This window comes from Sapajus apella, unplaced genomic scaffold, assembly GCF_009761245.1.
Source record: "Sapajus apella isolate SASKATOON/1434 unplaced genomic scaffold, GSC_monkey_1.0 scaffold25, whole genome shotgun sequence".
NCBI lineage: Eukaryota > Metazoa > Chordata > Mammalia > Primates > Cebidae > Sapajus > Sapajus apella.
In genome coordinates, this window is record NW_022436965.1 from 4,725,009 (window position 1) to 4,752,184 (window position 27,176).

At 35.4% G+C, this 27,176-nt stretch overlaps 2 protein-coding genes and 1 non-coding gene across 4 annotated transcripts in view; 2 read left to right on the forward strand and 1 right to left on the reverse strand.

The window, feature by feature from the left end:
• The window catches only part of TPR (translocated promoter region, nuclear basket protein), a 62,067-nt gene extending 39,438 nt beyond the window's left edge, over positions 1-22,629 (forward strand). The window contains exons 38-52 of one of the 2 annotated variants that reach the window (XM_032291623.1): positions 395-667; positions 1,421-1,587; positions 2,179-2,262; positions 6,015-6,215; positions 7,039-7,170; positions 7,415-7,505; positions 9,489-9,673; positions 10,749-10,817; positions 10,927-11,021; positions 12,572-12,678; positions 14,241-14,336; positions 14,473-14,629; positions 16,674-16,792; positions 19,490-19,585; positions 20,342-22,629. In XM_032291623.1, the coding sequence (XP_032147514.1) occupies positions 395-667; positions 1,421-1,587; positions 2,179-2,262; positions 6,015-6,215; positions 7,039-7,170; positions 7,415-7,505; positions 9,489-9,673; positions 10,749-10,817; positions 10,927-11,021; positions 12,572-12,678; positions 14,241-14,336; positions 14,473-14,629; positions 16,674-16,792; positions 19,490-19,585; positions 20,342-20,397 (1,928 nt within the window). In that variant the 3' untranslated portion in view covers positions 20,398-22,629. The remainder of the gene's footprint in view (positions 1-394; positions 668-1,420; positions 1,588-2,178; positions 2,263-6,014; positions 6,216-7,038; positions 7,171-7,414; positions 7,506-9,488; positions 9,674-10,748; positions 10,818-10,926; positions 11,022-12,571; positions 12,679-14,240; positions 14,337-14,472; positions 14,630-16,673; positions 16,793-19,489; positions 19,586-20,341) is intronic. The other variant, XM_032291624.1, reaches the window with a different exon arrangement.
• Positions 20,323-27,176, reverse strand: part of PRG4 (proteoglycan 4) — a 17,741-nt gene continuing 10,887 nt past the window's right edge. The window contains 7 exon segments of the mRNA XM_032291626.1: positions 20,323-20,687; positions 21,474-21,605; positions 21,994-22,191; positions 22,773-22,929; positions 23,209-23,345; positions 24,479-24,556; positions 25,187-27,176. The exon segment at positions 25,187-27,176 is cut by the window's right edge and continues 11 nt beyond it. Coding sequence (XP_032147517.1) covers positions 20,590-20,687; positions 21,474-21,605; positions 21,994-22,191; positions 22,773-22,929; positions 23,209-23,345; positions 24,479-24,556; positions 25,187-27,176 — 2,790 coding nt within the window. The 3' untranslated portion in view covers positions 20,323-20,589.
• On the forward strand, positions 22,442-22,545 carry LOC116560348. Its single transcript, XR_004272930.1, has one exon. It is a non-coding gene; the product is annotated as a U6 spliceosomal RNA (small nuclear RNA).

Genomic DNA, 27,176 nt, shown 5'->3' on the forward strand with positions numbered 1-27,176 from the left:
TTTATTTCAGTTACACCAATAAAATATTTACTAAATATTTTACTAATTAAATTTACTGTTATGATATCAATTAAAAACAAAATGATGCTTAATGAAGAATGCTAATTTTACTTTGAGCTTAATTTCATTAATTTTATTCAATAGTAATTTAAATGAATAGATGCAAAATTAGTGTCAGATATTTATTTAATTCAGCCAACATTTTATTGCGTGCTGCCGTATCAGTTACACAGGGAATACAAAAATGCATAATGCATTGCGTTTACCCATAGTTTGTCTGCTAAGCGCCAAGAGAACCTATGCAAAAGGTGACCTGTAACATGGAATAGGGGAGGATAATTTCAGCATTGATAAGAATAGAAGTCTTACATTCAGCATTATAATTATTTTTCAGCTATGCAGTCAGAAGGCCCTGTGGAACATGTTCCAGTTTTTGGAAGCACAAGTGGATCTGTTCGTTCTACTAGTCCTAATGTCCAGCCTTCTATCTCTCAACCTATTTTAACTGTCCAGCAGCAAACACAGGCTACAGCATTTGTGCAACCCACCCAACAGAGTCATCCTCAGATTGAGCCTGCCAATCAAGAGTTATCTCCAAGCATAGTAGAGGTTGTTCAGAGTTCACCAGTTGAGCGGCCTTCTACTTCCACAGCAGTATTTGGCACAGGTAAAATTAATTTTAAAATGAAGTTAGAATCGACTTAGGCATTTATAAGATCTTGGGTATGTATCTTGAGAATTCTTTGTACAAATGAAGTTAGAATAGACAAATATACAATTATAATATCTTGGATATAATACATATCTCAAGTATTCTTTATGCATGAATGAATGAATGAATGTATTACTAATATTTTATTTCATGTTTACTACTGAATAGGACTGTTTTAGGTCAGTTGTTTGTCATTAAGATGGATTCTTCCTCACCAGTTATTTTTTTTTTTTTACTGATTTTACATATTAAACAGTGCAAAACATGTTGTATATAACTTAACGGAGGTCCAGAGGACTAAAAGATACCTAAGATAAGACTATATGCTGATTTACATACAGTGTAAATTTTTTCTTATTCAAGGAGTCCTGAGTTTTATAGAAGGTCCCATGTAAACTTTGTAAACATCAATGTATTAGTCAATCTCAGTGCCTCAGATCTATTTTAAAAGTTGGCTGGCTTTATTAAGCAAAGCTTGGGTTGGTATAAAAACATCAATTCAGAGTATAAGTTGCTCTTTGTTTACCCATAGCTTAGCAGGAACAAATTATGTTGATGGACATTGATCTAGGACTTACTTGATTGATTGTATTTTAGTAATCTGTACAATTAAATGTTTGTGTTAAACTGTGTTCTCCTTCAGTTAAGTGACCATATTGGCTAAGTTATCTTTATCTAAATTGAGTTACTTTCGTGCTCTAATTGAAGATTTATGTAATTTCAAAGTTTCGGCTACCCCAAGTTCTTCTTTGCCAAAGCGTACACGTGAAGAGGAAGAGGATAACACCATAGAAGCATCAGACCAAGTCTCTGATGATACAGTGGAAATGCCTCTTCCAAAGAAGTTGAAAAGTGTTACACCTGTAGGAACTGAGGTGTGTAAAGTTCTGTTTATTTTAACTTTACCAGTAGAGTTAAGGTACTCTTTTCAGTTACAGCATGATGAAAATTAACCCTGGGGCCAAAGTTTATTATCTGGAAAATACTTTTATTAACCTTTCTACAAAGATTCCACTGACAACCCAGGTATTATTGCCAACAGTGTTTTATATTCTTGCATATCTTTAATTGAATTTGTTTCTATTTCAATAAAAAACAGTTATAAAAACATAAGTTGGAATTCCATTTCAAACTTTTTAAGTCTCATGGACATAAACTGTTAGCTGCTGTCTTTTTCTAAGATTAACCAAAATTATATTCTTTTTTTGTTAAGAATAAATTGTAATGAAGTAGGTTTCAAATCAAACATTAAGGCTACTAAATTAATTTTATTAGCATGTATTAGGGTTCATAAATCTTACTTTGTGTATACTGAGGAGGAATATGATTATAATTTATAAATAAAAACATTTATTTTCCTATAGTTTCATAAAATTATAGATTGGAAGGGTTTTTTCAAATGAGAGAACTAACAGGTAACCTTTACTACACCGATATGGTTAATATATTTGTGTATTATGATACAGGAAGAAGTTATGGCAGAAGAAAGTACTGATGGAGAAGTAGAGACTCAAGTATATAACCAGGATTCTCAAGATTCTATTGGAGAAGTAAGTAAAAACATATCTAAAGAAGCATACTGTTGCTTTTTATGAATGAAATTAGCTTTGACAAATGGAAACATTATTTGGTCTTTTTTTTTTTTTTTTTACTTGTTCTTATTATAGTTAATGGAATATTACTGGAATTAATCATTGCAGTGTCTGCTTTCTTTTACTCATATGAGTTTAGTGTACTACCTTCTAAACTTGTATTAAATAAATGTTTTTGTTCGTATATAGCACAGATTTCCAGATATTTTAGAGTTGTGAACCAGGATTATTCACTATTTTAATTACATGGGATACAAGAGTGCTGGTTACATCTTGAGTTAATTCATAGTGCCCCATTTGCTGGTTCTCTTACTCCCCTGTATTATTTCCCTTACAGAATTAAAGTAATCCATAAAAGGAAATGTATTTGTACACTTCTTCATTTTTTGGACTCTCATTGAGGTTCCCCTAGCGGAAAGAATATAGACCCTGAAGTTACAAAGCATGAAGTTTCATTCCTAGATCCACCACTAGGAAGCTGTGTGACTGTAGGCATGTCATTAACTCCCTGCATTGTCTCATTCGTCAAAAAATATAATTTTTAAGATTGTAAAATACCTAAAATAGTACCTGCCACACATTAGACACTCAGAATATTATTACTTTCCTTTCTTCCCTCTGTCCCACAAAATGAGAATTCATATTGTCATCCAGAAGACCCCCCCAGGGTGGCTAAATACTGTTTAATAGAAAGGAGAGCTTTATTAGTGATACCATTTTGCTGACAAGGAAGAGATAGTCTCCAGTGTGGACCAAAGGTGTTCTGTCTTCACACAGGGAAAGGACAAGTATGGTTTTATGCCTCACAGGGTCCTTATTACACAACAGAGTCATGTATATTCATTAGGTTTTGGGGGAAAGCTGTACGTATTTATGAGGGGAACTGAGCACATGCACCATAGGTAAACGTAGATAACATGCATCTCATATTCACTTTGGGGCAGGGTTTTAGCACTAAATTGAACTGGAATTTGACTGTTTACGTCAAAAGGTGACCTCCAGGACACAAAGACAGTTTGTGTGCAGCCTCTCTAAGCAGATTGACACTAGCTTAAGATGTCTGCAGTTGCTTGCCAATGCTCTCTACAGTCAGAGCTGTAGTGGTCTGGATTGTAAATCAGAGATAGGAGCCTGATAACTTGCCCGATAGCTCCAATTAAGGAGTTTATGTAAGGTGTATTTTTTTTATTGTAACCATATGAATTGAGAAATGTGTCATGCCAGCCAGGCCCTGAACCCTTGACCTTTGATTAACTTTTGTTTCCTTAACCTTAGGGTCTGTCTTAGTTGACGAAAGGGCATATATTTTGGTCTCTCAGATCACAATGATAATAGTTGAAATATCAATATTTAACACAGAACTCATTACTATATGCGAAATGTTGATCTAAGAAATTTTTATTTATTAACTAACTAAATCTTCATTATACTTTATAGTTATGGAAACCGATACTCAGGTAGAGTAATGTACTAAAGTTCACTATGTTGGAGCTTAGATTCAAACCCAGGCTGTGTAGTTTTCAACTGTCCTCTTAAGCTTGAAACAGTACTTTACTCTGGAGAAACTGTCTGGATCATCTTATGCTATAATTATTTTATCCATGTAAAATTAAGGAATTGTCTCAAACTAACCATAAATAGTCATATTGCAAGTAAATTTTAGTTTCTTAGATGCATTAATTTTGTTAAGTTAATTTTACCAGCTTTCTTTGACTAAAAACACTAAACTGAATCTTTAGATGAATATGTAGCACAGGTTGAACATCCCTAATTTGAAAATTCACAACTTTTTGGGTGCCAAAATGAAAGCCATATGTGTAATGTTCCACACCTGACTTCATGTGATGGGCCACAGTCAAAACTTTATTTTATGCACAGAACACCTATGTGTATAAGGTGTATATGAAACGTAAATGAGTTTTGTGCTTATGCTTGGATCTTATAGATATCTCATTATGGATATGCAAATACTCCAATATCCTAGAAAATCCAAAATCTGAAACACTTCTGGCCCCAAGCATTTTGGATAAGGGTTATTCAGAGTGTACTATAAATGACATCTTTTTCACCTGTCTTTCAGAGAGCATTATTTCTGAAGAACATAACAATTTGAAAATAATAAGATGTGAATTTCTACTTTATTGTCAGACTTGGTTAAATTATACTGAAATCTTCTGTGAAAGCTTTTTCTTGAAATTGGCAAAATTGTCTGTGACTCTAAAGTACCATTTGGATTTTATTCCACCCTTCTAGCATTGTCTACTGAATGTATAACAGTTCATTTTTTCTGATTTTCTGACAGTGAAGCAGGTGTTCTTTATTAAGTGTTGCTTTTCCTGAAATAAGTATGTCACTTTGAGGCACTTTTTAAAATAATACCATGACTTACTCATTGTTTCCATTATGATATATGTAATTTTTTTATGAATGTCTTAGTTTAAAAGATATTATTGCTGGCTTGTGTAAAAAATTGATTTTAGTGAGTGCTTAAGCCAAAAAGACATTTAATTTTTGATAGTAAATATCAGAAATGAAATTAAAATAGTAGTTTATGTCAGAAGTTAACAAAACAGAATTGTGTAAATAGATTGAGCAAGGAATTATTTAGTATCTATTTATTTTGGTTTGAAGCCTTGGAATAATTGGAGTTTGGGGGAAGGAAAAGCTGTTTGTAAAAAGACAATGATAATAACTTATGTATTCAGTGCATTTCCTTGTAAAAAGACAATGATAATAGCTTATTTATTCAGTGCATTTCCAAATTACTTCTAGTTTGGGAAAACCTTTTTAAACATTGCAGGCCCATGAGTATATATTTTTTTTTCTGACTTTCGTCTACAGCTGTACTGTGCACTAACCACACTGGCTATTGAGCAGCTGAAATATGGCTGTTCAAATTGATATAAGGTATACATCAGATTTTGAAGACTTAGTAGAAATTTTAAATTGTAGAAATATTTGTTTAATAATTTTTACATTGAGTACAGGTTAAAATAATATTTTGGATATAGTGGTTAAATATATTATTAAAATTGATTTCACCTGTTTTTTTTTAAATGGCTACTAAAAAATCTAAAATTACATGTGACATATATTTCTGTCTCACAGCACTGATACACAATATCACAGTAGTAGTTTCGAACACACATATATTCGTTTATTTTTTTCTCTTTTTCTTATTGGAGTATTAACCAATAAGATTTATAATAATTCTTCAACAGGAAGACATTAAAGAAACTGAAAGGTTCATCTTCTTTCTTCCAAAATACTTGAAATTTCATTTTTAAAATTAAATGCAGCCAGATGAGGTAGCTCACTCCTGTAATCTGAGCACTTTGGGCAGCCAAGGCAAGCAGATCACTGAGGTCAGGAGTTTGAGACCAGCCTGGCCAACATGGTAAAACCCTGTCTCTACTGAAAATACAAAAAGTAGCCTGGCTAATGGGGGTGCCTGTAGTCCCAGCTACTCAGGAGGCTGAGGCCAGAGAATTGCCTGAACCTGGGAGGCAGAGGTTGCAGTGAGACAAGATTCTGCCATTGCACTCCAGCCTGGGAAACAACAGTGAGAGTCTGTCTCAAAAAAAAAGTTAGATGCTACTAATCAATAAGCATTCATTAATCTTTACTTTGACCTATAATAATACCTCATACAGCTTTAGGTGTGTTTTTAGGGGCTTTTAATTTTTTATTTTACTTTTTTATTTTTAAAGGGAGTTACCCAGGGAGATTATACACCTATGGAAGACAGTGAAGAAACCTCTCAGTCTCTACAAATAGATCTTGGACCACTTCAATCAGATCAGCAAACAACAACTTCATCCCAGGATGGTCAAGGCAAAGGAGATGATGTCATTGTAATTGACAGTGATGATGAAGAAGAGGATGATGATGAAAATGATGGAGAACATGAGGTAAATTTGATTTGAAATCAGCTAGTGTTTTTAAACTATTGGATGAAAGTGGTCAAATCCTTGAGATTGCTAATGCATTGGTAAATTCCAGTTCCCCACCAGCTTAGATTATATTGTTATTCTTCTGTCTTAATTAGTTCAGAAATCAACATTTTATAATGAAAATTAGTGTAGAGCCAGTGATAGAAAGCCCATTTAAAAAATTATTTTTTTTTATTATTTTTTTTTAAATGATTGATGAGTCTTTTAAGTCTTATTGATAAGTGATGGTGTGACTTTAAATGTAACTGCTATGGTTGCTGGAGATAAAAAGAAGAAACAGAAATTGTTTTTGTTTCCTCTTTGAGCCCCATAGTCCATTTTTGTCACTGAAGTGTATATTATGTATATGTATAGTCAAATTTTGTATTTTATTTTGGGCTTTAATTCTATATTGACAGCTTCTCATTTAGGATTCTTTCATTAATAAAGCAACATTTTTTTAAAGCTCCTGATATAGTGTAATTTTATCGTTTTCTTCAACTTCACCTGTTTAAATTTAGAATTAAAGTGGACCACTTGACATTTTGTTGACATCTAAGGTCTATATTATCTTTGAACAACCTCATGCAAACAGAATTCAGAATTCATCATTATTTTACTAATTCCAGTAAGTGTCACAGTTGTGATATTTGGTACTGCTCTACTAATTCCATACAACTCTCAGGACAGTTTCTATCTTCTGATATTAATGAGTCACTTAAATTTCTAGATTTGGATCTAGACATGCAGAGCTTGTGGCCCATATTCTAAACTTATTTATACCTGCGGAATTTTCTACTAGGACTACGAAGAGGATGAGGAAGATGATGATGATGATGAAGATGACACAGGGATGGGAGATGAGGGTGAAGATAGTAATGAAGGAACTGGTAGTGCCGATGGCAATGATGGTTATGAAGCTGATGACGCTGAGGTAACTGGCTAGAATTTTGACCATTCATAGCTTCTAAGAGCTTGCTTTAACTTGCCATTTTCCAAAGATAGAGAAAGACCTTTGAAATTCACTAAAACCTTTGGGAGATTTGTTCACTTGTTTTGTTTTTTGTTGTTATTGTTGCTTATTTGTTTTTGCTGTGGTTTGGTTAATTATTCTGCCTGTTTTTTTTTAAAACATATTTATTTTATTTGAGCATTATGTTATAACACTTTGTTTTTAGGGTGGCGATGGGACTGATCCAGGTACAGAAACAGAAGAAAGTATGGGTGGAGGTGAAGGTAATCAGAGAGCTGCTGATTCTCAAAACAGTGGTGAGTTTTTTTTATCAGTCTTTCTTGAATATCCCTGGTAGTATTTTCTAAACTAGAATTGCACTTAATTACAATCTATAAATTTATTTAGTGAATTGGTGAGGAAGAGATTGGCTCTTGTTCTAGCTCTGTGACTGTTACGCTCTCATAAAAAGTCTGCTATATTTATGACTGTTAGATGCTGTCATTATACTCTGTTCTGCCTTACTGGGCTGCTGTAAGATTCAAACACATTTATAATGCTGTATGCTGCCGCTGCTCTTAAGAGAAACAATTAAATTAGGGACTACTTGTAATAGCAGTTCACAACCAGAAGAGGTCAGTCCTATCAAGCGGCATGCTTCGATTTGGGGCTATCGGAACTTTGCAGTGTCGTCTGGTTTTCCAGTGAGTAAAAGATCTGGAGCAATACAGCATATATTTTGTTAAATCTTGGAATTGATGAATCCTGCAGGTCCATTAAAAACTTGTGGGCATTAAAAGACTATGGAACTTATTGCAAATAATTTTATTTTGAAATGTGTATTAAAGAATTAGTGGTTATCTGGATAATAGATAATAATTAACAACTAATACTAAGCCAAAATCATTAGTGTTGACATAGTAAAACCTTAGATGTTTAGACTAATGGGAAATATTGTGTCTGGGTTTCTGTAGAGGCCTGAGTATTCAAAAGGGCAAGGTATATTCTCATTTGAACTAATATAAAGCAAGAATAGACAAAAATTTAAACTTTTAAATTTTGTAAGGGAAAAATATATTAATGAATATTAAGCCATATAATAAGTAATACTATGCTTACTTTTAAAGGGAGATGAGAAACTGATATACTTTGGACAACAATTTACATTTTACAAACAATTTGTAGATTAAGAAACATTTTTGTGTATCACATAGTTGAAATATAGAGGGAGGAATTTTTGCCACTATAGGTACTATCACTAAACATTTTTTGAGAGCAAGTATTCATGACCATTTTTCCCAGATATAAGATACGTAATAGATGCTCACTGATTACTTGTGAGGATCTCTCTCTCTCTCTCTCTCTCTCTCTCTTCTTCTTTCTCCTTCCTTCTGTCCATCTGTCCATCCTTCTTTCTTTCCTATTTTTTTATTTTCATTTTTGCAACCAAGCAAAAATAGGCTTAGTGGCCTGAATAAAATTAATGGATAGATATGAATACATTTCAAACGACTTAACTTGTATTGAATTATTTAATTCTTACGGTGAACTTAATAAGGTGTAGGTACCAATGAAGAATCTGAATGACAGAAGTAAAATAACTTGAGGCCACGTAGCTACTAAAAGCTCTAAGTATTAGAACAAGGATCTGAATCTCTGAAATTCTGTGACATCCTGTTCAACTTTTCGTAGTGGAAGACAGCTTCTTTTGTTGCTGTGATGTATGTAGAAGAATATGCAGACAATTGAGAGACTGTTAAAATTCAATATTCGGGAAAATCAAAAGATTAAAATATAGTTGTAAGGCTTTTCTTTTGCCTTTATCATATTTGATTGTTATACTGATTCTCTAGTGGTCTAACCTTTAACTAATTTGCCTACTTTATTAAAAATTATATAATCCAAATTTATTAAATTTTAATTTTACTTTATTGTTTTAATTTATTAAATGTTTACTTTATCATGTGTTGGGCTAAGAGCTTTATGTTCGTTATCTGAAATGTTTAGAAAAATCATTTTAGAAAAACCATACTTGGAGGTTACCTTTGCTCTGTTAACCAAAAAATAGACTCAAAGAGGTTAAGAGAGTTGCTTACCCAAGGCCACACAGCTGCTAAGTGCAGATCCCATTATCTCTGGGTATAAAGCCCACATTTGTTTCCAACACACCTCACTACTTTACTTCTGAAAGTATTAGTGTGGTGAACATTCCTGTTGGCAAGATTTATACTAATAGGGATTGTCCAGGTATTTTTGTGGTAAATTTAGTAGTTCAAAAGTAAGCTGCTCTTTTCCTGTAGGTGAAGGAAATACAGGTGCTGCAGAATCTTCTTTTACTCAGGAGGTTTCTAGAGAGCAACAGCCATCCTCAGCCTCTGAAAGACAGGCCCCTCGAGCACCTCAATCACCAAGGCGCCCACCACATCCGCTTCCCCCAAGACTGACCATTCATGCTCCACCTCAGGAGTTGGGACCACCAGTTCAGGTACTGAAACTACTGGTCATGATGAAAAATGAACTTGGAAAAAAATCACTGCTTTTCCCCTTTCCGTTATATATTTCTCTCTTGGTTTTTTAAATTAGAAACCCCATGAACTTTTTGGTATTTTTGCACATTTTTATAAAATGCTTTGAACTGAAACTAATCTCTGAGTGATGTTAAGAAAGGCAAGGTTTACTAAAAGTTGTGCATCTATTGAAATGATTATAGTCATAGCAAATAAAATTCTGTTATTTCTCAAGTGAAAAAAGAAAAATTTTGGGGGATTTTAATTAAAGTACATTTTAGCAGCTCACCACTATCTGAAAGTTTTGTTCTGTACATTGCATGCATTTGTGAACGATAACGGAATTTCTGTTGTACTTAACAGAAGAATATTTTTTCTGTCTTTTTTTTGATAATCACATATTTTAACTTTTAAATTTAATGAAGGTATGTATGAACCCTTACATTTATAATGTAGTAGGTTTGGGCATCTCTTAATCAGAACCACTTGCAAAAGGAGTAGGAAAAGTACAAACATTCTATTAATCTTGCTTAAGTTTTACCCTACTACATAGTACATGTAAACACTGTCAAGCATAGAGCCTGCTAAAGTACCGCTAGTGAAAATAACTTCATGATGGGGAAAAAATAAAGTCTTAAAGGATCATTTATAGAAGCTGCAAAATATATCCAATCTATTCGTTTAGTATTGTCTTAACTGGAAAACAGTTTATAAGATAATACTGCTGTTTGAACTCCAAAAGAGTACTTGCCAACACTTTTAACTAAGGAAATAGGAATTAAATTTGTTTATATACAAGATGATATCATAGATTGGCTTTAAGTATTGGTTAATAACTGATCTGTTGGTTAATAGAATGTTTTTTATTGGTTAATATTATAGACTGTATAATATTTGTCGTTGATTAAAAGTGATTTCTTGGCAGGTTTTCCTGAGAAAATATCCTAATAACATATCTGCTGACTGTTTTGTTGACAGCATAGTAAGGTGTATTTTTTGATATTTGATATTTGTTTCTTAAAACAAATGCAATTTCTTTTTCTTGACATGCAGAGAATTCAGATGACCCGAAGGCAGTCTGTAGGACGTGGGCTTCAGCTGACTCCAGGAATAGGCGGTATGGTAAGTAATTACCCATTATGTAAAAGTAATTCATTTCTTCAGCAAATATTTATATAGTCCACATGTATGGTGTTTTGCCTGTTAATTCTGTTTTCTCTCTTTGTTTTAGCAACAGCATTTTTTTGATGATGAAGACAGAACAGTTCCAAGTACTCCAACTCTTGTGGTGCCACATCGTACTGATGGATTTGCTGAAGCAATTCAGTAAGTTAATGAAACAGAAACATATTTTGTAGCTAATCAAACTTTTAGTCTTTCTCTGTTGGGGTAGGTCAGTTAAGGATGTATTATTAGGGAAAATTATACAGAGGTGAATGAAATACAGTTACTTCTACCAAGAATTTTGAATTTAAAGACAATATAAGAATGGTTAGGAACATGGCCTCTAGAGTCAGAATGCCTGTGTTTGAAACCTAACTACTGTTAAGCCATAGGCTTTGTTAATACAAATGAAGAAGTAATTTATTTCAACAATTAAAGAAAAAGAATATGAGATGATTTAATGGGGATGATATTGAATTCAGTCTTGGGGAAGAATAACATTTATTGAGCATTTTCATTCATTAATTTATGTAATACTCATAACTTAGGAGTATAGACACTATTAATGTTTTCATCTTACATATAAGTATACTGAAGCATAGACATGTTAACTAATTTGCCAGAGGTCAGACAGCAACAAAGTAGCAGTTTTTAGTTTCAAACCAGTTAGTCTGGCTGTAGAACCTAAGTCAAGTGTTGTGCTGTACCATGCCTCTTAAAGGACTGAAAGGCTTTCCATGTGAAAGTATACACATTTATTTGTGGCTAAGGTAGTAGTTGCGTAACAGGATGTATTTGAAGATCAGAGTTCTAAACTTTCTACAAACTTGGGGAAAGGTTGATTGTTCTGTAGATGTGGTAACATGGCAGTTAGAATGAGTTTTAAACTTGCTCAGTTAGCCACAATTTACCTTGGCTAACACATTTTTGCAAGCCAACCAATCAGTTTCAGCTCCTTCCCTCTGAAAGTCAGCATTCGGGAACAGACTCATTCCAATAAATACGCAGAATTCTGAATACCAGCAATCAACAGCAATTTCACTCAAGCGAATGTCACTATTCCTGTGCCTCTAGAAGTCAGCACTTCCTGAACTCCATGTTTCCTAAAGACATTAATAGCTCACTAGCTAAGGAAAGATAGGATAAGGAGGAGTAGGCGGAGGAAAAAATAATGCTGAGTTTTATGTCCTGAATTATAGGCAGAAAGGTAAATGATAGGGTATTGATAAGGGAGAAAGCAAGTTTTTAGCTATCTAATATTAGAATTTTCCTAAACCTTGGAAGCTAGCTAGTGAACTCCTAATAAGCTAGAGTGGTGACTTGATTTAGAAAAATCTAAGATAAAACTTTGTCTTGTGACTTCATTCTAACTCTTTTTGTTACGTCTCATATTGAGTTTGTGTTGCTTTTAATATATCTATGTGAGGATATCTGAGACATTCAAGAAATGTGAGGCATAGTTCAGGAGAGCTGAAAGTTATTTATATATAAATCACAGGTTATTCTTATTATTACTAAACTCATTGACAGCTGATGCTATAAAAGGGTTTTTATGAGTAAGAAACCTTTCAAAACAAATAGACTTTGTTTTCAGTCTGTTTCCTTCCCAGTTTGTTGATGTTAATTCTTCCTTCTTCCTATATTCTTTCCACCATTGTGGTTTAAACAGGTTACCTTTAAATTTCATCTTAAATTAGTTACTGTCCATTTAGTTCCCCACAGGTTGCTGGTGTCCCTAGATTCCGGTTTGGACCACCTGAAGATATGCCACAAACAAGTTCTAGTCACTCTGATCTTGGCCAGCTTGCTTCTCAAGGAGGTAAATAGTTAAACCTTTAGATCTCCCGAATTTGTATGTATTTGGTAATAAGCTATTGCAATGTGATATAAGTGGGTTGGGGGGGGCAAAAATAAATATTAAAAAATTGATATTTAAGTAATCTGTTTGCTAATTTATTTTTAAAAAGCTATAATATACTTATTAAGCACTGCCTTACATCTTATTTTTCCGATAAAGTTCTAATGCTTCGTTAAGCATAAGGATTAGCTTTTATCTCTTCTGGCTCCTAGTATAATGTCATACATGTCATAAGTATTCAGGAATATGTGTTGAATCAGTAAATGCAGGTATTACTAGCCATTTTAAAGTTGTTGGAAGGAATGCAGCATGTTTTCTGTTTACAGCTTGACACTTAACAACATTCCTAATTAAATATACAAGACTAGTTGTGTTTTTTGTATTCACATTACTTAATAAAACAAAAAAGGTCAAAATATGTGGAGTAAAATGACTACTACATTAAGTGGTAGAATTAGCTAGTTTTCTATATGTGAATTATGCTATTTGTGGAATTGATTAACTTTTAATCCTCAGTTTGAATTCGTATTACCCTCTGTATTTCTGGGGAGCTGTCTGGTACTTTGTAAATGAATAGAGAATGCATACTATAGTGTTTTATTATAATCTCAATCTCTAGCCCTCGTAAAAGTCCTATAAGGTAACATTGGCTTGTTTAGGGTATTAGTTATAACACCGAAGGCCTCTAGTTAGATGAAATTGTAAGTTGACTTTATAAGTTTAAAATGTTATGTGATTTTGTGACTGTATGTTAGTAAAATTTCCTAGACTTAGGCATCAGATCTAGGCTTAAATTGGAATGCCAACACTTACTAAGCTGTGTAACCTTGAGGAGACTGCAAAGTAATTAAATTTCTTGATCTGCAGTTTCGTTAGCAAAAAGAGGGATGATCAATAATACCTTGCTATTTTGGTAAGGAATAGAAAACAACATAACACCTAGTAGTTCATAGTTGGATACTCAATAAAATTCGCTTGTATGAAACTCTAAAGTGTTTTAAGGGTACTTTAATTAGCGTTAGAGAGTTTAAAGGATGCCTTTAAATTGTATTTAACATTTTGAAGCCCAGTGCAGTGGCTCACACCTGTAATCCCGGAACTTTGGAAGGCCAAGGCAGAGGATCACTTGAGGCCAGGAGTTCAAGTGCAGCCTGGACAACATAGCAAGACCGACCCCTGTTTCTACAAAAATGAAAAATAATTAGTTGGGCATGGTGACCTGTGTTGGTAGTCCTAGCTCCTTGGGAGGCTGAGGTGGGAGGATCACTTGAGCCCAGGAGTTGGATGCTACGGTGAGCTATGGTAGTGTCACTGCACGCTAACTTGGGTGACAGAAGAAGACCTTGTCTCTAAAATAAAAAATAAAAGTTTGAGAGATGGATTTTTGCTTGATGGAATAGTTAAATTGTGGGCTTTAGCAAAGTTGTGTGTCTCCAATAATATTTTTCTTTCAGATCCCTGGCTTGTTGCTGACAGTTTTACGTTTTTTTTAGTCATTCGTTAATACTCAGAATTGTCTTTAGGTTTAGGAATGTACGAAACACCACTGTTCCTAGCTCATGAAGAAGAGTCAGGTGGCCGAAGTGTTCCCACTACTCCACTGCAAGTAGCAGCCCCAGGTAGGGTTCAAAGGCAGAGAGTAGGTTCTGTGTTTTATTGGTAAAATGAAACCCTATGAAATATCTTCTGGCTACAAGTTTGATAAACCACAAAGTTTTAAAGTTCTGTTTCTTTTCTTGCCTTTTCTTTTTAAAGTGACTGTATTTACTGAGAGTACCACCTCAGATGCTTCGGAGCATGCCTCTCAGTCTGTTCCAATGGTGACCACATCCACTGGCACTTTATCTACAACAAATGAAACAGCAGCAGGTGATGATGGAGATGAAGTATTTGTGGAGGCAGAATCTGAAGGGTAAAAGTGTATTTTGTAGTTTTTGCTTTTTTCAGCAGACTTTTACATTTGTTTTCCTTTAGCCAAAAAAAAAAATCTGCTAAGCAATAGCATCTTACAAAAAAATAAGCCAAACCATATATTTTGAAAAACTATTTTGCTTATAGCAATATATTTTAGATCTTAGAGATTATTATAGAAGACAAATACTGTTAAAAACCATTATCTCCTTGAAAATTGCCTTATGTATTCTAGATCAAATTATTTCTTTGAAAGTACTATTACTATTCCATTAACATAGCTGTTTGGGCTTTTTCCTAAGAAGTCTTTCTTTGAAAATTAGGAATGTCAGGAAATGACTCACTTTCCATTTAGCAGTAGACTCTCAAATGATCCTCACTTATTTATGAAATATAGGCTTCATAAAAATTAGAGACATTCTAGTAGCTTACAAGCCATGACTACGTGTTTAATGCATCAGTTGTAAAGAAAACTCAACGAAAGAAGTGTTTCATGACAAGTTCTTCGGATTTGTTATTATTATTATTATTTATAAGCCAAAGGTAATGGAGTGATTTAATGGAAAGAACCATTGGATGGTGACCTTAGAAAAGATGATTTTCAAAATGGAACCTATCTTTTTTTAACAGATGGGGACTTGCTTGTCACCCAGGCTGGAGTACAGTGCTGCAGTCACAGCTCACTGCAACCTCAAACTCCTGGCCTCAAGTGATCCTCCCACGTCAGACTCCCAACATTTGGGATTACAGGCATGAGCCACTGTGCCAAGTCTAATTTTTAATAAAATGAAAAGGTTGGACTACCTCATAATCAGAAGCATAGCTAAGAAGTAGAACCCAGATTTCCTCATAGAACTCAAGGATTTATTTTATTTAGTGACTTTTTTTAGAGTAATTATAGGCCAACTCTTGTCTATGATGACAAAAGCAGGTCTGTTGTGATTCTTTTGTTATTCTTTAACACAGTGCTGCTTAATTTTGAGAGGTTACAGACCCTTTCTAGCTGACATTAATTCTGTACCACATATGTAAGTCACTTTACAAATGTCATTTCTAACCTATAGAGTATCCCTGTTAAGCATTGTCTCTATTATGCAAATAAGAAAGCTGAGGCTGATAGCATGTTAAAATAACTTGCTTAAGCTGCACTACTTGGGAAGCAGCTCAGAATGGATTGGAAGCCCTGACTTCAGGACATACTGTGTACACTTCAACAACAGTATTCAGTTTCGGCACAGTCCTGGGAGATACTCAGATGAGTTGTCAGCTAATTAAGTTTGCAAATAACTTAAACTGGAGCAGATTCATGTTATTCTTGTACCATCCCCCTCATTTGTGTCTTGAATGGAAGAGAGAAAGATGGAGTTGTAGCCACTGAGCCAGGAATTTTACATATCTATTGCCTATGTCATCTGGGCTAGAGCCCGTGGTTTAGTTACTAATACACTATAGAGATAGGCGCATCTCTGGAGTTGATCTTTACTATAAGTCAAAGGGTTTGGAGAACATTGATTAAAGAAGCATTTTCCTGATTGATGAAAAAATAACTCAGTTATGGTCATCTACCCCTGCTAGAAGATTATACAGTATATTATGTAGCATGCAGTGTGTTATGTAGTGCTTAATAAAAATAAAATGAAATAAAAAATCAAAAAAAAAAATAGTGTGACTTGTGAAATTTTTAGTACCGTGCTTTCCTAAAATGTTTTGAGATTTATCAAAATCTGGACCATATATTTTCTTATGAGTGTCAAGAATGTGAACGTCCTTGTCAAAAGGAAAAAGAAAACATAAAAAGAGGAAAATCATAAACTAAAATTGGAACATGTCACAGTGAGAAAAGGAGTGAGGAAAAAACAACTGCTTAAACTGTTTTCTCCTCTGCTACTATGAAAAATATATATGGTTACCAAATCAGTCTGTAATTTTTTTTTTTTTAAGGAAGCTCTGGATTACTTAAGTGATGAAATAGATTTAAAAGAGTAGAAATAGGATAGGCTCTAGAATCAGTTTTATATTTTCTAATTAATTTTTCTTTTCCTTAGTATTAGTTCAGAAGCAGGCCTAGAAATTGATAGCCAACAGGAAGAAGAGCCGGTTCAAGCATCTGATGAGTCAGATCTCCCCTCTACCAGCCAGGATCCTCCTTCCAGCTCATCTGTAGGTGAGTCCCTGCCCTTGACTACAATACAACTTTTATACATCAAACTTGTTTGTGAAAATACTGCTTTATTAGTAACAAATTAATAATCCTTGTTTCCTTTATTTTAAAATGCTTTATTTAAAAGAGAAATTTTATTATTAAAGGGAATTTGGTTTATATTGAAATCATTATTCTAAGAATATTCTGGCATCGATAATAAGAAATATGGACATGGTGGATCCATCCCAAAAGAATAGCTTACTCATGTTTCATCTAGAACAATGGTTGTCGACAGATGTTCTGTAGAGCTCTTGGGTCTTTTAGAGGTGCTATGGGGGTTGTAGTTGATGGGTACACTGGGAGGGAAGCTAAGTAGTGCTAGGGTGTGCCAGGCCCCTTGCCTCTGTTTGAACCACAGCAGCTCCATTTTTATTTATTCTGCATACTGAGGTTCTACATGAGATTTGATGTGGAGAGTTGAGGTGTAGGAGTTCTGTTGCTTAAAAAAATTGTTTAAAATTTACTGAGGTAAACAGTTTCAGAGTTTGGCTTTTCAGATTTTTGAAGTTAATTTTTAAAAAAGATGTATTATTCCTGTAATAAAAGTTTTTTTTTGAATGACAGCATTTACTGAACACTTACTGTGTATCAGGCAGTGTTCTCAGCCCTTTACCTATATATACTCATTTGATTTTCACAACTCAGTGTGATAGATATTCATCCACATTCTATAGATGTGGAGGCTCAGGCACAGAAAGGGTGAATAACCTCTTCAAAATGAAATAGCTAATAAGTAACGGACAAGCAACAATTACACTGAAGAAGTCTGGCTCCAGAGACTCCACTCTTAAACAATACAATGTGCTAGCTTATCTATCTCAGATTTTTAGACAGAGAATTATGTTTATTATTAAGGATTTACAGTAGTTGGTCATTTACTCTGATTATTTTAATTTTGAATGGTTTACAGTGGTAATTCTCAAACTCTGCCCTAGAACCTTCAGATTTTATGGCACACCTGCTCAGTTATTTATTACTTTTTTAAAATCACAGAACTTTGCTATCCCAAGATCTCTTCCCCTGCCTCTCAGCTGCTTTGATGTGACACATCAACCTAATGGCTAGCCTCCCTAAGTTCAGATCTAATATCTACCTTTTCATATCTGGTAACTTTAAATTTCTGTACATTTATGTAATATGGATACTCATAACTAATCTTGCAATCAGGATTTAAAATAATGTATGTAAATTATAGAACCATTTCATAGGCAGTAAGGCTCAAAAATTTATAACTATCATATTAATAATTACTGAGCTTTTGTGCCCCCAGTTATATTTTGATGTCCCATAAAAATTGGCTTCCCTCAAGAAAATTGGCACTTACTATATCTTATCAGAACTTTCATGAGAAAATACGGTTGTTGGTCCCTTTGAAAGTATAAGATGAAATTAAGAAGTCTTTAAATTTATTTGATAATGTAAAATGTACTTCCGAGTAGTTATTCATTTGGTCAACAAACACTTGATAATGTAGCAGGCAGTTTCATAGGAAGCATCACTAAGAGAAGGTGACATTTAAGTAAAGACCTAAAAGAAGAAAGGGATCAAAGCTGGGCAGATATTTAATAAAGAGCATACTGGATCGAAGAAAATATTAATAGATGTCAAGTCCATAAAGCAGCAGGTGTCTGCTTGTGTTCAGGGTCAACAAGGAGGCCCTGTGCCTGGAGCAGAGAGAATGAGAACAGAGACTAGCAGGAGATATGTTAGGGGCGGGAGAGGATAGATCAAGCACATCATTGTAATTGCCTTGGCTCTCTCATGGATACCGGGAGCTATTGGAAGGCTTCACGCAAATAATGACCTGACATTATCTGATCAGTTTGGCTGCTATGTACAGAAGGGATTGGAAATGAATAGTGGACAGAAACAAGGACAAACTTTGGAGGCTATTGGAGTAATTCAGGAAAAGATAGTGGTGGCTTAGGTGAATGGTAGAGTTGGGGTTGTGAGTAGTCGTCAGATTTGGGATATATATTTAAATTTGAGCATTCAGGATTTGCTAATGGTTGCATTTGGGGTGTCTGAAAAAGAAGAATCAGATATAATTTGTGTTCTATTGTAGGCTATTGCTGAGGGACTTGATATTTTGTTTTCTATTGTATTTCTCAGCACCTGGCACTATGCTTGATACACGAGGAGTCAAGAAGTAAATATTTATTAATATAAGTGAAGAAATGAAAACAGTCAAGTGCTTCTGTTTTTTTCTGAGGCAGTATCTTGCCTGTTTCTCAGACTGGAGTACAGTGGCTTGATCATGGCTCACTGCAGCCTCAACCTCACCTGGGCTCAAGTGATCCTCTAGCCTCAGCCTCCTAACTGGGACTGTAAGCATGTTTTGCCATGCCCAGCTAATTGTTTTATGATTTTGTAAAAATAGGGTCACGCTGTGTTGCCCAGGCTTGTCTCCGACTTCTGAGCTCAAGTGATCCTCCCATCTTAGCCTCCCAGAGTGCTGCTTTTATTATTGTTGTTGTTGAACCATTTACCCTTTTTGGTTTGTTAAATGTTCCTCGTTGTTAAAAAAAGAAAGAAATATTGAAAGCAAATGGACAAGTCTGCATCATATTCATGCATTCATTTAGTAATTAGTTTGCATCATTATAAATGCTTTCTCATTTTTCACTTCCTTTTCTTTCATCTTACTGTTTTTTGTAGATACTAGTAGTAGTCAACCAAAGCCTTTCAGACGAGTAAGACTTCAGACAACATTGAGACAAGGTGTGCGTGGTCGTCAGTTTAACAGACAGAGAGGTGAATTTCTAACATAATTGGATTACATGATAGAATGTGCGATAGTAATAAATGGAACAAGTTTTCTAATCCTTAAGCCTCCAATTTACTTTTTTTTTATGTTCCAAGGTTTTATTAAATAACATGTTGAGTAAGTGATAATTTACCCATCTGTAAACTTCATGTAGACAGATTTGTATACCTTAGGTATATAATAAGTATATGCTTATATTTTATATTTATTGATTTCTTCCTTAGATGTTAAGATTTGGAAAATATAAAGTGTTATATTTTATATATGTCCTTCCAAATTAAGATTTTAATATCCTTCCAAAATTATAGAATTAATTTGTAAATTATAAAATTATATTATAAATATATCCTTCCAAATTAAGATTTTACATATCCTTCCAAATTAAGATTTGGAAAATATAAAGTGTTACAGTGTTATATTCATTTGTTGTATCTCTACCTATTGTCATTATATTGTTAAATTTTTTTATATAACAGGATAAAGCTTTGTGATTATGTTTTAGCTAGTAAAAATGTAAAATTTTAGTATTTCCATGTTTTCCAATGTAACTGTTAAAATTGTCCACATGTCACAAAAATATTAATCTGCTTGTAATAATTTCCTTTGAAGTTGTGGAATACCCAATAGTTTTATATCCACAATGCCTAGATATTCTTTATAATGAACTAGAGTAAGTGAATACACTAGTTTTGAATTCTTAAAAGATATATTCAATTTGATTCTATTTTTTTTTTCTTTTACAGGTGTGAGCCATGCAATGGGAGGGAGAGGAGGAATAAATAGAGGAAATATTAATTAAATGGTCTGTAAACAATAACAACTGTGAATAAGATTGTCAAATCTCTGTTAGTGTAATGATTGTCAAGTTTAAAAACATTTTTATATTTAAATTGGTATACTTGTCTCAATATTCTTTATTAATAAAATGTTTTTCAGTGTCAAAATTTATTATTCTTTTCTTCATTAGTTGACTCCTCCTTGTCTCATCAGTCTAAGGACAGTTGTACCAAACTTTGGATAGCGTCTGCCCAGAACGAGTAGTTATTGCTCTTGCTGTTCTACTAGGCACATCCATGTTATAGTATTGATCTAAATTGAAGAGAAAACATTTTTTTAGTTGAAAACAGTGCCCAAACTAAAAAATAACTGTGTTGACTGTTATGCTCTGGCAGTATTTATCATTTGAATAGAGATGTTTTTACTCATTAATTTGAACTTTCTAACAAAAAGAAAAATAATTTCCTTGACTTTTCAATCTTTCAGCTTTTTTGATGTTTCAAAAGATTGACCTTTCACCATCTTTTTGTAAAATCAGGTTCAACTCTCCTTAATTAAGTGAGCATTTAATAGTAACCAAATTTGAAAAAATAATTTACTTGGGTTTTTTTTTAAAAAATACCTGCTGATGTCATTCATATTATAGAATTACAGGCAGAATAACTTAGATTTCTGGGCATTTCAAAGAAGAGCATCCTGAGTAATATAATTTAATTAATAAAATTAGTTTCTCAGGAACTTCTTTCTGATCTTACAGACTTTGTCATGATGCAAATCTGTATGACCTTGTTTGCAACAAGGTTATCTGTTAAATGCCACAAATGACTGAAATAAAATACTATCATCAGTAGCAAGTTTACTCTAGTAATTGGATATTTTATTGTAATCTCATGAAGGTTAGAGCAGAATTGAATTGCAATGCCATTCAGTTTAATTGAAATTAAAGCACAAGTCTTAGCTCTTTTCCATAGCAATTAGAATAAGTATCATAGTGTAACTTTTCACATTCAGTCATCATTGCAGCCAGCATATTTACTTTATCTTCATATTTTCACAAATGATACCGCCTCCTTGGGAAGCTATTAGTTAATAACTTACCTTTAGAAAAGGCATAGTAATCATAGCCGTCAGGTTTTCTGATATTAGGCAGTGCTATAGCTGAAGTAACCATATTTGGAAGTCCTCTCCACAGTGTACTCACTTTAACTTCATTATGAAGGAAATCTGTAGCTGACAAGTTTAATAAAAAAAACACCAGATTAAAAGGCAATGCACTGTCTTGGAAACAGCCAGACAGTTCTGAGTTTTAATCTGATTTTACCCTCTGATGTACAACTATTGAGGGTTGTAGATTGGTATATAATGTTCTTGTTAAGAAATACTTGATAAATAGTATTGGTTATAACTAACAAACCTGAATAAACTGCTTTCCTTACCCACAAGGAAAAAAAAGCATTGGTTTTTGTTATTCACTAAGGCAAGTGGATGAGTTTTTCATCAGTAAGCTTAAATTATTAGGGCTGTTTGATCAGTATTTATATTTCATAAGCCTTACTGTATAAGAAACTGTATTACATCTACTTTATGTTTAAAGATTTTTTAACAATAAAAATGTTACCTTTGTCTTGATAAGGCAGTCTGACAGGTGAATAGTGAATTCTGATGGTGTGTGTTTGAGAAGGTCCAATAGCACGTTCAAGGCGACGTCTCCTAACCTGTGTTGTTTCTCCATACACTGGATAATTTAGAGCAGGCCTTCTTCCAGGGCACTTCTGTACAGGTTCCTGTTTATAAATATACTTCTGAATGTTGCCACCTGTTATGTATTAGAATATCACATGGAAAATGAAAATTAATGTGAATCCCGTCAGAAAAGGTGGAAAAGAACTTTTACAGTGCATAAGAAGCAGTCCATTTTGTTCTTATTTTTCATATAATATGCCAATGTTGATGGCTATTAGTCAAGAATATTATAAAAATAATTATTAAGCCCTGAAATATTTGTTGACTGAATAAATGCAGCAGATTACACAGTTATATATTTTAATTTCAACTGAAAGTGACAAGAGCTCACTTTGGTAGCACATATGCTAAAGTTAGAATGATACAGTGATTAGCATGGTCCCTGGGCAAAGATAACATACACATTTGTGAAGTGAAAGTAAATGATGACTTTCTATCTGTGACCCGAAAACTCAAATGAATTGTGATTTGCCTGTCGAGAAGACTCAATAAAAATTGAGGGCCATAAGAATACTACCCTCAATTTTTATTTTTTTTCACTGAAAATATTTGATTCCACCCATTAAAGATAACTTTTGACAATAAACCCAATAATAAATGAAAATACTGAGTATAATTCTTTGAAAGTTTTGTGATCTCAGTTATGTAACATACCTCTCTTGAAAAAATACACAGATTCAGGCCGGTTTTTGTATTTAGCTATTGAAAGCGCTGCCACTATTTGTCCAGTTAGTCCTCTAAATCCTTTTACAATTGGTTTGGGATACCCTGCATCTTTTATATCATTGGTAAAACGCCAGTACTGAGAATCCTGAGAATTTAAAGGGGTAAATGGTGTTAGCAACTTTGGGGAAAAAAAAAAGATTATGAACTCATTTCTAGATTCCACTATAGAACATGTTAACCTAGTACATGGGTTGAATGTTGACCATTAATGTTATCAAATTGTGTTGAATTATGATTACATTTTGATGACAGAGTAGTTTATTTAAAAACGGGGACATTTATATTGGAGGTTAAGGTGATTAATATTGTAATAATGCAGTTAGAAATTATAATTAAATTTCTCTCATGAAGATATTTGTGTTACCTTAAAGAAGAAAGTTTTTCCTTCACAGTTGCACCTAGTAAAAACAGTATCAATAGGGGAAGGAATACCCCAAACTTCAGTAATTCTGCGAGCTGGAGATGGTGGACTGAATGGACTTAGCATCCAGAAATAGTGACCTAAAATTTAAGGAAAGACATCAGCCTGCAAGTTGAATGCTAAAACCTAACACAAAAGAAACCAAAATTTAAAAAAAAATGTTTTCATAAAGAAAAACATAACTTATTTTGTGACTAGAAGTTTAATCAGATACAAAAGGTAGTATTTGAACATTTCTGAGAGCAGGTATTTCCCAAGTCTGAAATTCAGCACAACTTTTAAGATATTTTAGTTTTCTAGTTTCTTTACAAAGACCCCATAGGTTGGGCCAGGTGCAGTAGCTCACACCTGTAATCCTAGCACTTTGGGAGGTCAAGGCAGGTGGATGGCTTGGGCCCAGGAGTTTCAGCATGGGCAACATAGCAAAACCCTGTCTCTTAAAAAAAAAATACAAAAATTAGCCAGGCATCGTGGCACACGCCTGTAGTCCCAGCTAATCAGGTGGCTGAGACAGGAGGATAGCTTGGGCCCAGGAGATTGAGCCTGCATTGAGCTGTTATTGTGCCACTGTACTCCAGTGTGGGTGACAGAGGGAGACCATCTCAAAAATGAGCCTTTTGGCTTTGTGACTTCCAGTTACTTATCTCTCTAGATCTCAGTTTCTTTCTTTTAGAACTAAGGAATTATAATTTAATGACTAACATTTCTTTAGCCTCTACTGTACAAGTGTAAATTGTTTTCAGATTTAATCTAAATATGTATTAAGACTGGACTAGCAGAGTGTACGGCAGAGAATTAACATGAAATACCTTCTTACTCTCCCACAGAAAGTGTAACCCTTTTGAACACATCACAATTGAGATGTTATTTTCCAATAAAGCAACAAATACACATGCTGGTGTCATTTCATTTGATATGAAATTAAAATTTGAACTACCCTCCCCCCCAAAAAAAAATATTTGAACTGCCTTTTAAAGCTTAACAGTAGGAAAAAACCTCAGTAGTTTCAGTTTAGGGTCTTGGTTTTGTTTTGTTACTTTGTCTAATTTTCTTAATCCAGTATTTCTGTTATTACCTTCAGATTCTCCTGTGGGGTTTGTTTACCAGTCGGATTCCCCTCCAGAAAACAACCCAAACTAGCACTCTTCCATGGCTTTGGTTCTCATAAATGCCAAAACAGAATGATGAGAAGAAAAATGTGTACACAGCTCACCTCGGAAAGCAACTAATGTCCCATTGCGCAAAGTAGTCAGTCCATCTACTGGCTTACCATTGCATATATTGGTCTCATCTAAACAAATTAACAAAACAGAAATAGGACAAAATGAGAAAAGTATGCATGTTCTTTTCAAGTTTTTTCACAGGATTCTATTTCCTGTTTACCTTTTCTAAGATCTTTAAGGACACAGTTTGAGGTGTTTGCATCGTTACATACTTGATAATTTTACTTAAAGATGATAAGTGTTGTATGAAATAATTTATGAATGGGAATGGGCCAGGTTGCCTTGATCTTCATGTAAACTAGACATTTATTGGATGTATGAACTGAGTGTAAAATTGCATCTTTCAGTTCTAATTGCCCTCCTATTGGGTTAGTTTGGAAAATAATACTACAAACTTTTGCTTTGCATTGTACTTCTAAGAATAGACTGCCAACTAAATTTTTTTGACCTTCTATATACCATCTGCTGCTCACAGACACGTGCTAAATTCCTAACCCTAAATTATTACTCTATTTTCTAGATAATGAATGAGCTTTCTATGGTTACGCCTCTGCTTATCTACAGGGAAGCTGTAAAACTTCACAAGTTAACAAGGTCAGGTAACGTATCTCAGTTGAGTGATAACTAAGGCATTCTGGTTCAGATAGATGTAAACTAACATTATCAGCTTTAAAATGAAAATAACTGATTCTTAATACCTGAAAGCATGGGATTGATGAAAATGCCTTGATTGGGTACTCGCAGTAAGTAATCCACGCCTGGAACAACTATAGGCGTGAACACATGGGGCCTGAAAATCATGTGAGGTGTTTCTCCTTCAGCACCATTTGCACCTTCATTCTTTGGATTTGCTTCAACTAGTCTGGAGTCTGGAGTTTGGTTAGGCCTGGTGGTGGTTTGGATCATGGCTTCTGCCACTGTTGTGGTAGGGTTCAATTCTGGCATTGTTGATGTCATCTTGTGGGGAGTTGGTGTCGTCTTCGGTTTTCTCACTCTAGGTGTTGTTTTTGGCTTTTTGGTAGAAGTGGGCTTTTTGGTAGAAGTGGGCTTTTTGGGTGCTTTGAGGTTTTCTTGGGTGCCTTTTGGCTTTTGAGGTTTAGGAGTTGTCGCTTTAGACTTAGTAGCTGCATCTTTTGGGTTAGCTGTTTGTTCAGGTGTGTTCATGATCTCAGTTGTAGCAATTGTCTTTTTTGTTGTAGTAGTTACTTTGGGTGCAAGAGTAGTTGCTCTAAGAGTAGTAATTTTGAATGGTGTGGTATCTTGAGTTGTGGTAGATGTTACCTGTGTGGTCGTACTTGTTATTTTGGATTCGGTAGTTTTTTCTGTTGTCTCCTTTGTCATCTTAGGTGCAGCTGTTGTAGTTTCAGGTGTAGTACGTATGTCTTTTTCTGTTTTGTCTTTAGCTGTTGTAGGCATTTCAGGGTTAGTCAATGCAGGAGTCTTAGTTGTGGGTTCTACAGAAAACTCAGGAGTTGATTCATCGGGGCTCTCGGTGCTAGTGGGAGGCTCCATGGTGGTAGCTGGAGTAGAGGCCTCTGAAGTGGTTGGAGGAGGTGTCTCAGGAGTAGTTGGAGCAGGCTTCTTAGGGGTAGTGGGTTCAGGCTTCTTGGGAGTAGTGAGTTCAGGCTTCTTAGGGGTAGTGAGTTCAGGCTTCTTGGGGGTAGTGGGTTCAGGCTTCTTGGGGGTAGTGGGTTCAGCCTCCTTGGGGGTAGTGGGTGCAGGCTCCTTGGGGATAGTGGGTACAGGCTCCTTGGGGGTAGTGAGTTCAGGCTTCTTGGGGGTAGTGGGTTCAGGCTTCTTGGGGGTAGTGGGTGCAGACTCCTTGGGGGTAGTTGGAGCAGGCTCGTCAGAGGTGGCGGGTGTGGGCTCCTTGGTGGTGGTGGTTGCAAGCTCCTTGGGGGTAGTTGGGGCAGGCTTTTTGGTCATAGTGGGTACAGGCTCCTTGGGGGTGTTGCGTGCAGACTCCTTAGGGGTAGTTGGAGCAGGTTCCTTAGGGGTGGTGGGAGCCGGTGCCTTGGGAGTGGTGGGAGCAGGCTCCTCGGGGGTGATGGGAGCGGGCTCCTCGGGGGTGGTGGGAGCGGGCTCCTCAGGGGTGGTGAAAGCAGGCTCATCCACGGTGGTGGGAGCGGGCTCCTCAGGGGTGGTGGGAGCGGGCTCCTCGGGGGTGGTGGGAGCGGGCTCCTCGGGGGTGGTGGGTACAGGTTCCTCAGGGGTGGTGGGAGCGGGCTCCTCGGGGGTAGTGGGAGCGGGCTCCTCGGGGGTGGTGGGTACAGGTTCCGCGGGGGTGGTGAAAGCAGGCTCATCCATGGTGGTGGGTGTGAGCTCCTTGGGGGTAGTGGGTGCAGGCTTTTTGGAGGTGGTAGGTGCAGGCTCCTTGGGGGTAGTTGGGGCAGGCTTCTTGGGAGTGGTGGGTGCAGGCTCCGTGGGGGTGATGGGTGCAGGCTTCTTGGTGGTGGTGGGTGCAGGCTCTTTGGGAGTGGTGGATGTAGCCTCCTTTGGGGTAGTTGGGGCAGGCTCTTTGGGAGTAGTGAGTACAGGCTTCTTGGTGGTGGTGGGTGCGGGCTCCTTGGGAGTAGTGGGTGCGGGCTCCTTGGTGGTGATGGGTGCAGGCTTCTTGGTGGTGGTAGATGCAGGCTCCTTAGGAGTGGTGGGTGAAGGCTCCTTGGGAGTGGTGGGTGCACGCTCCTT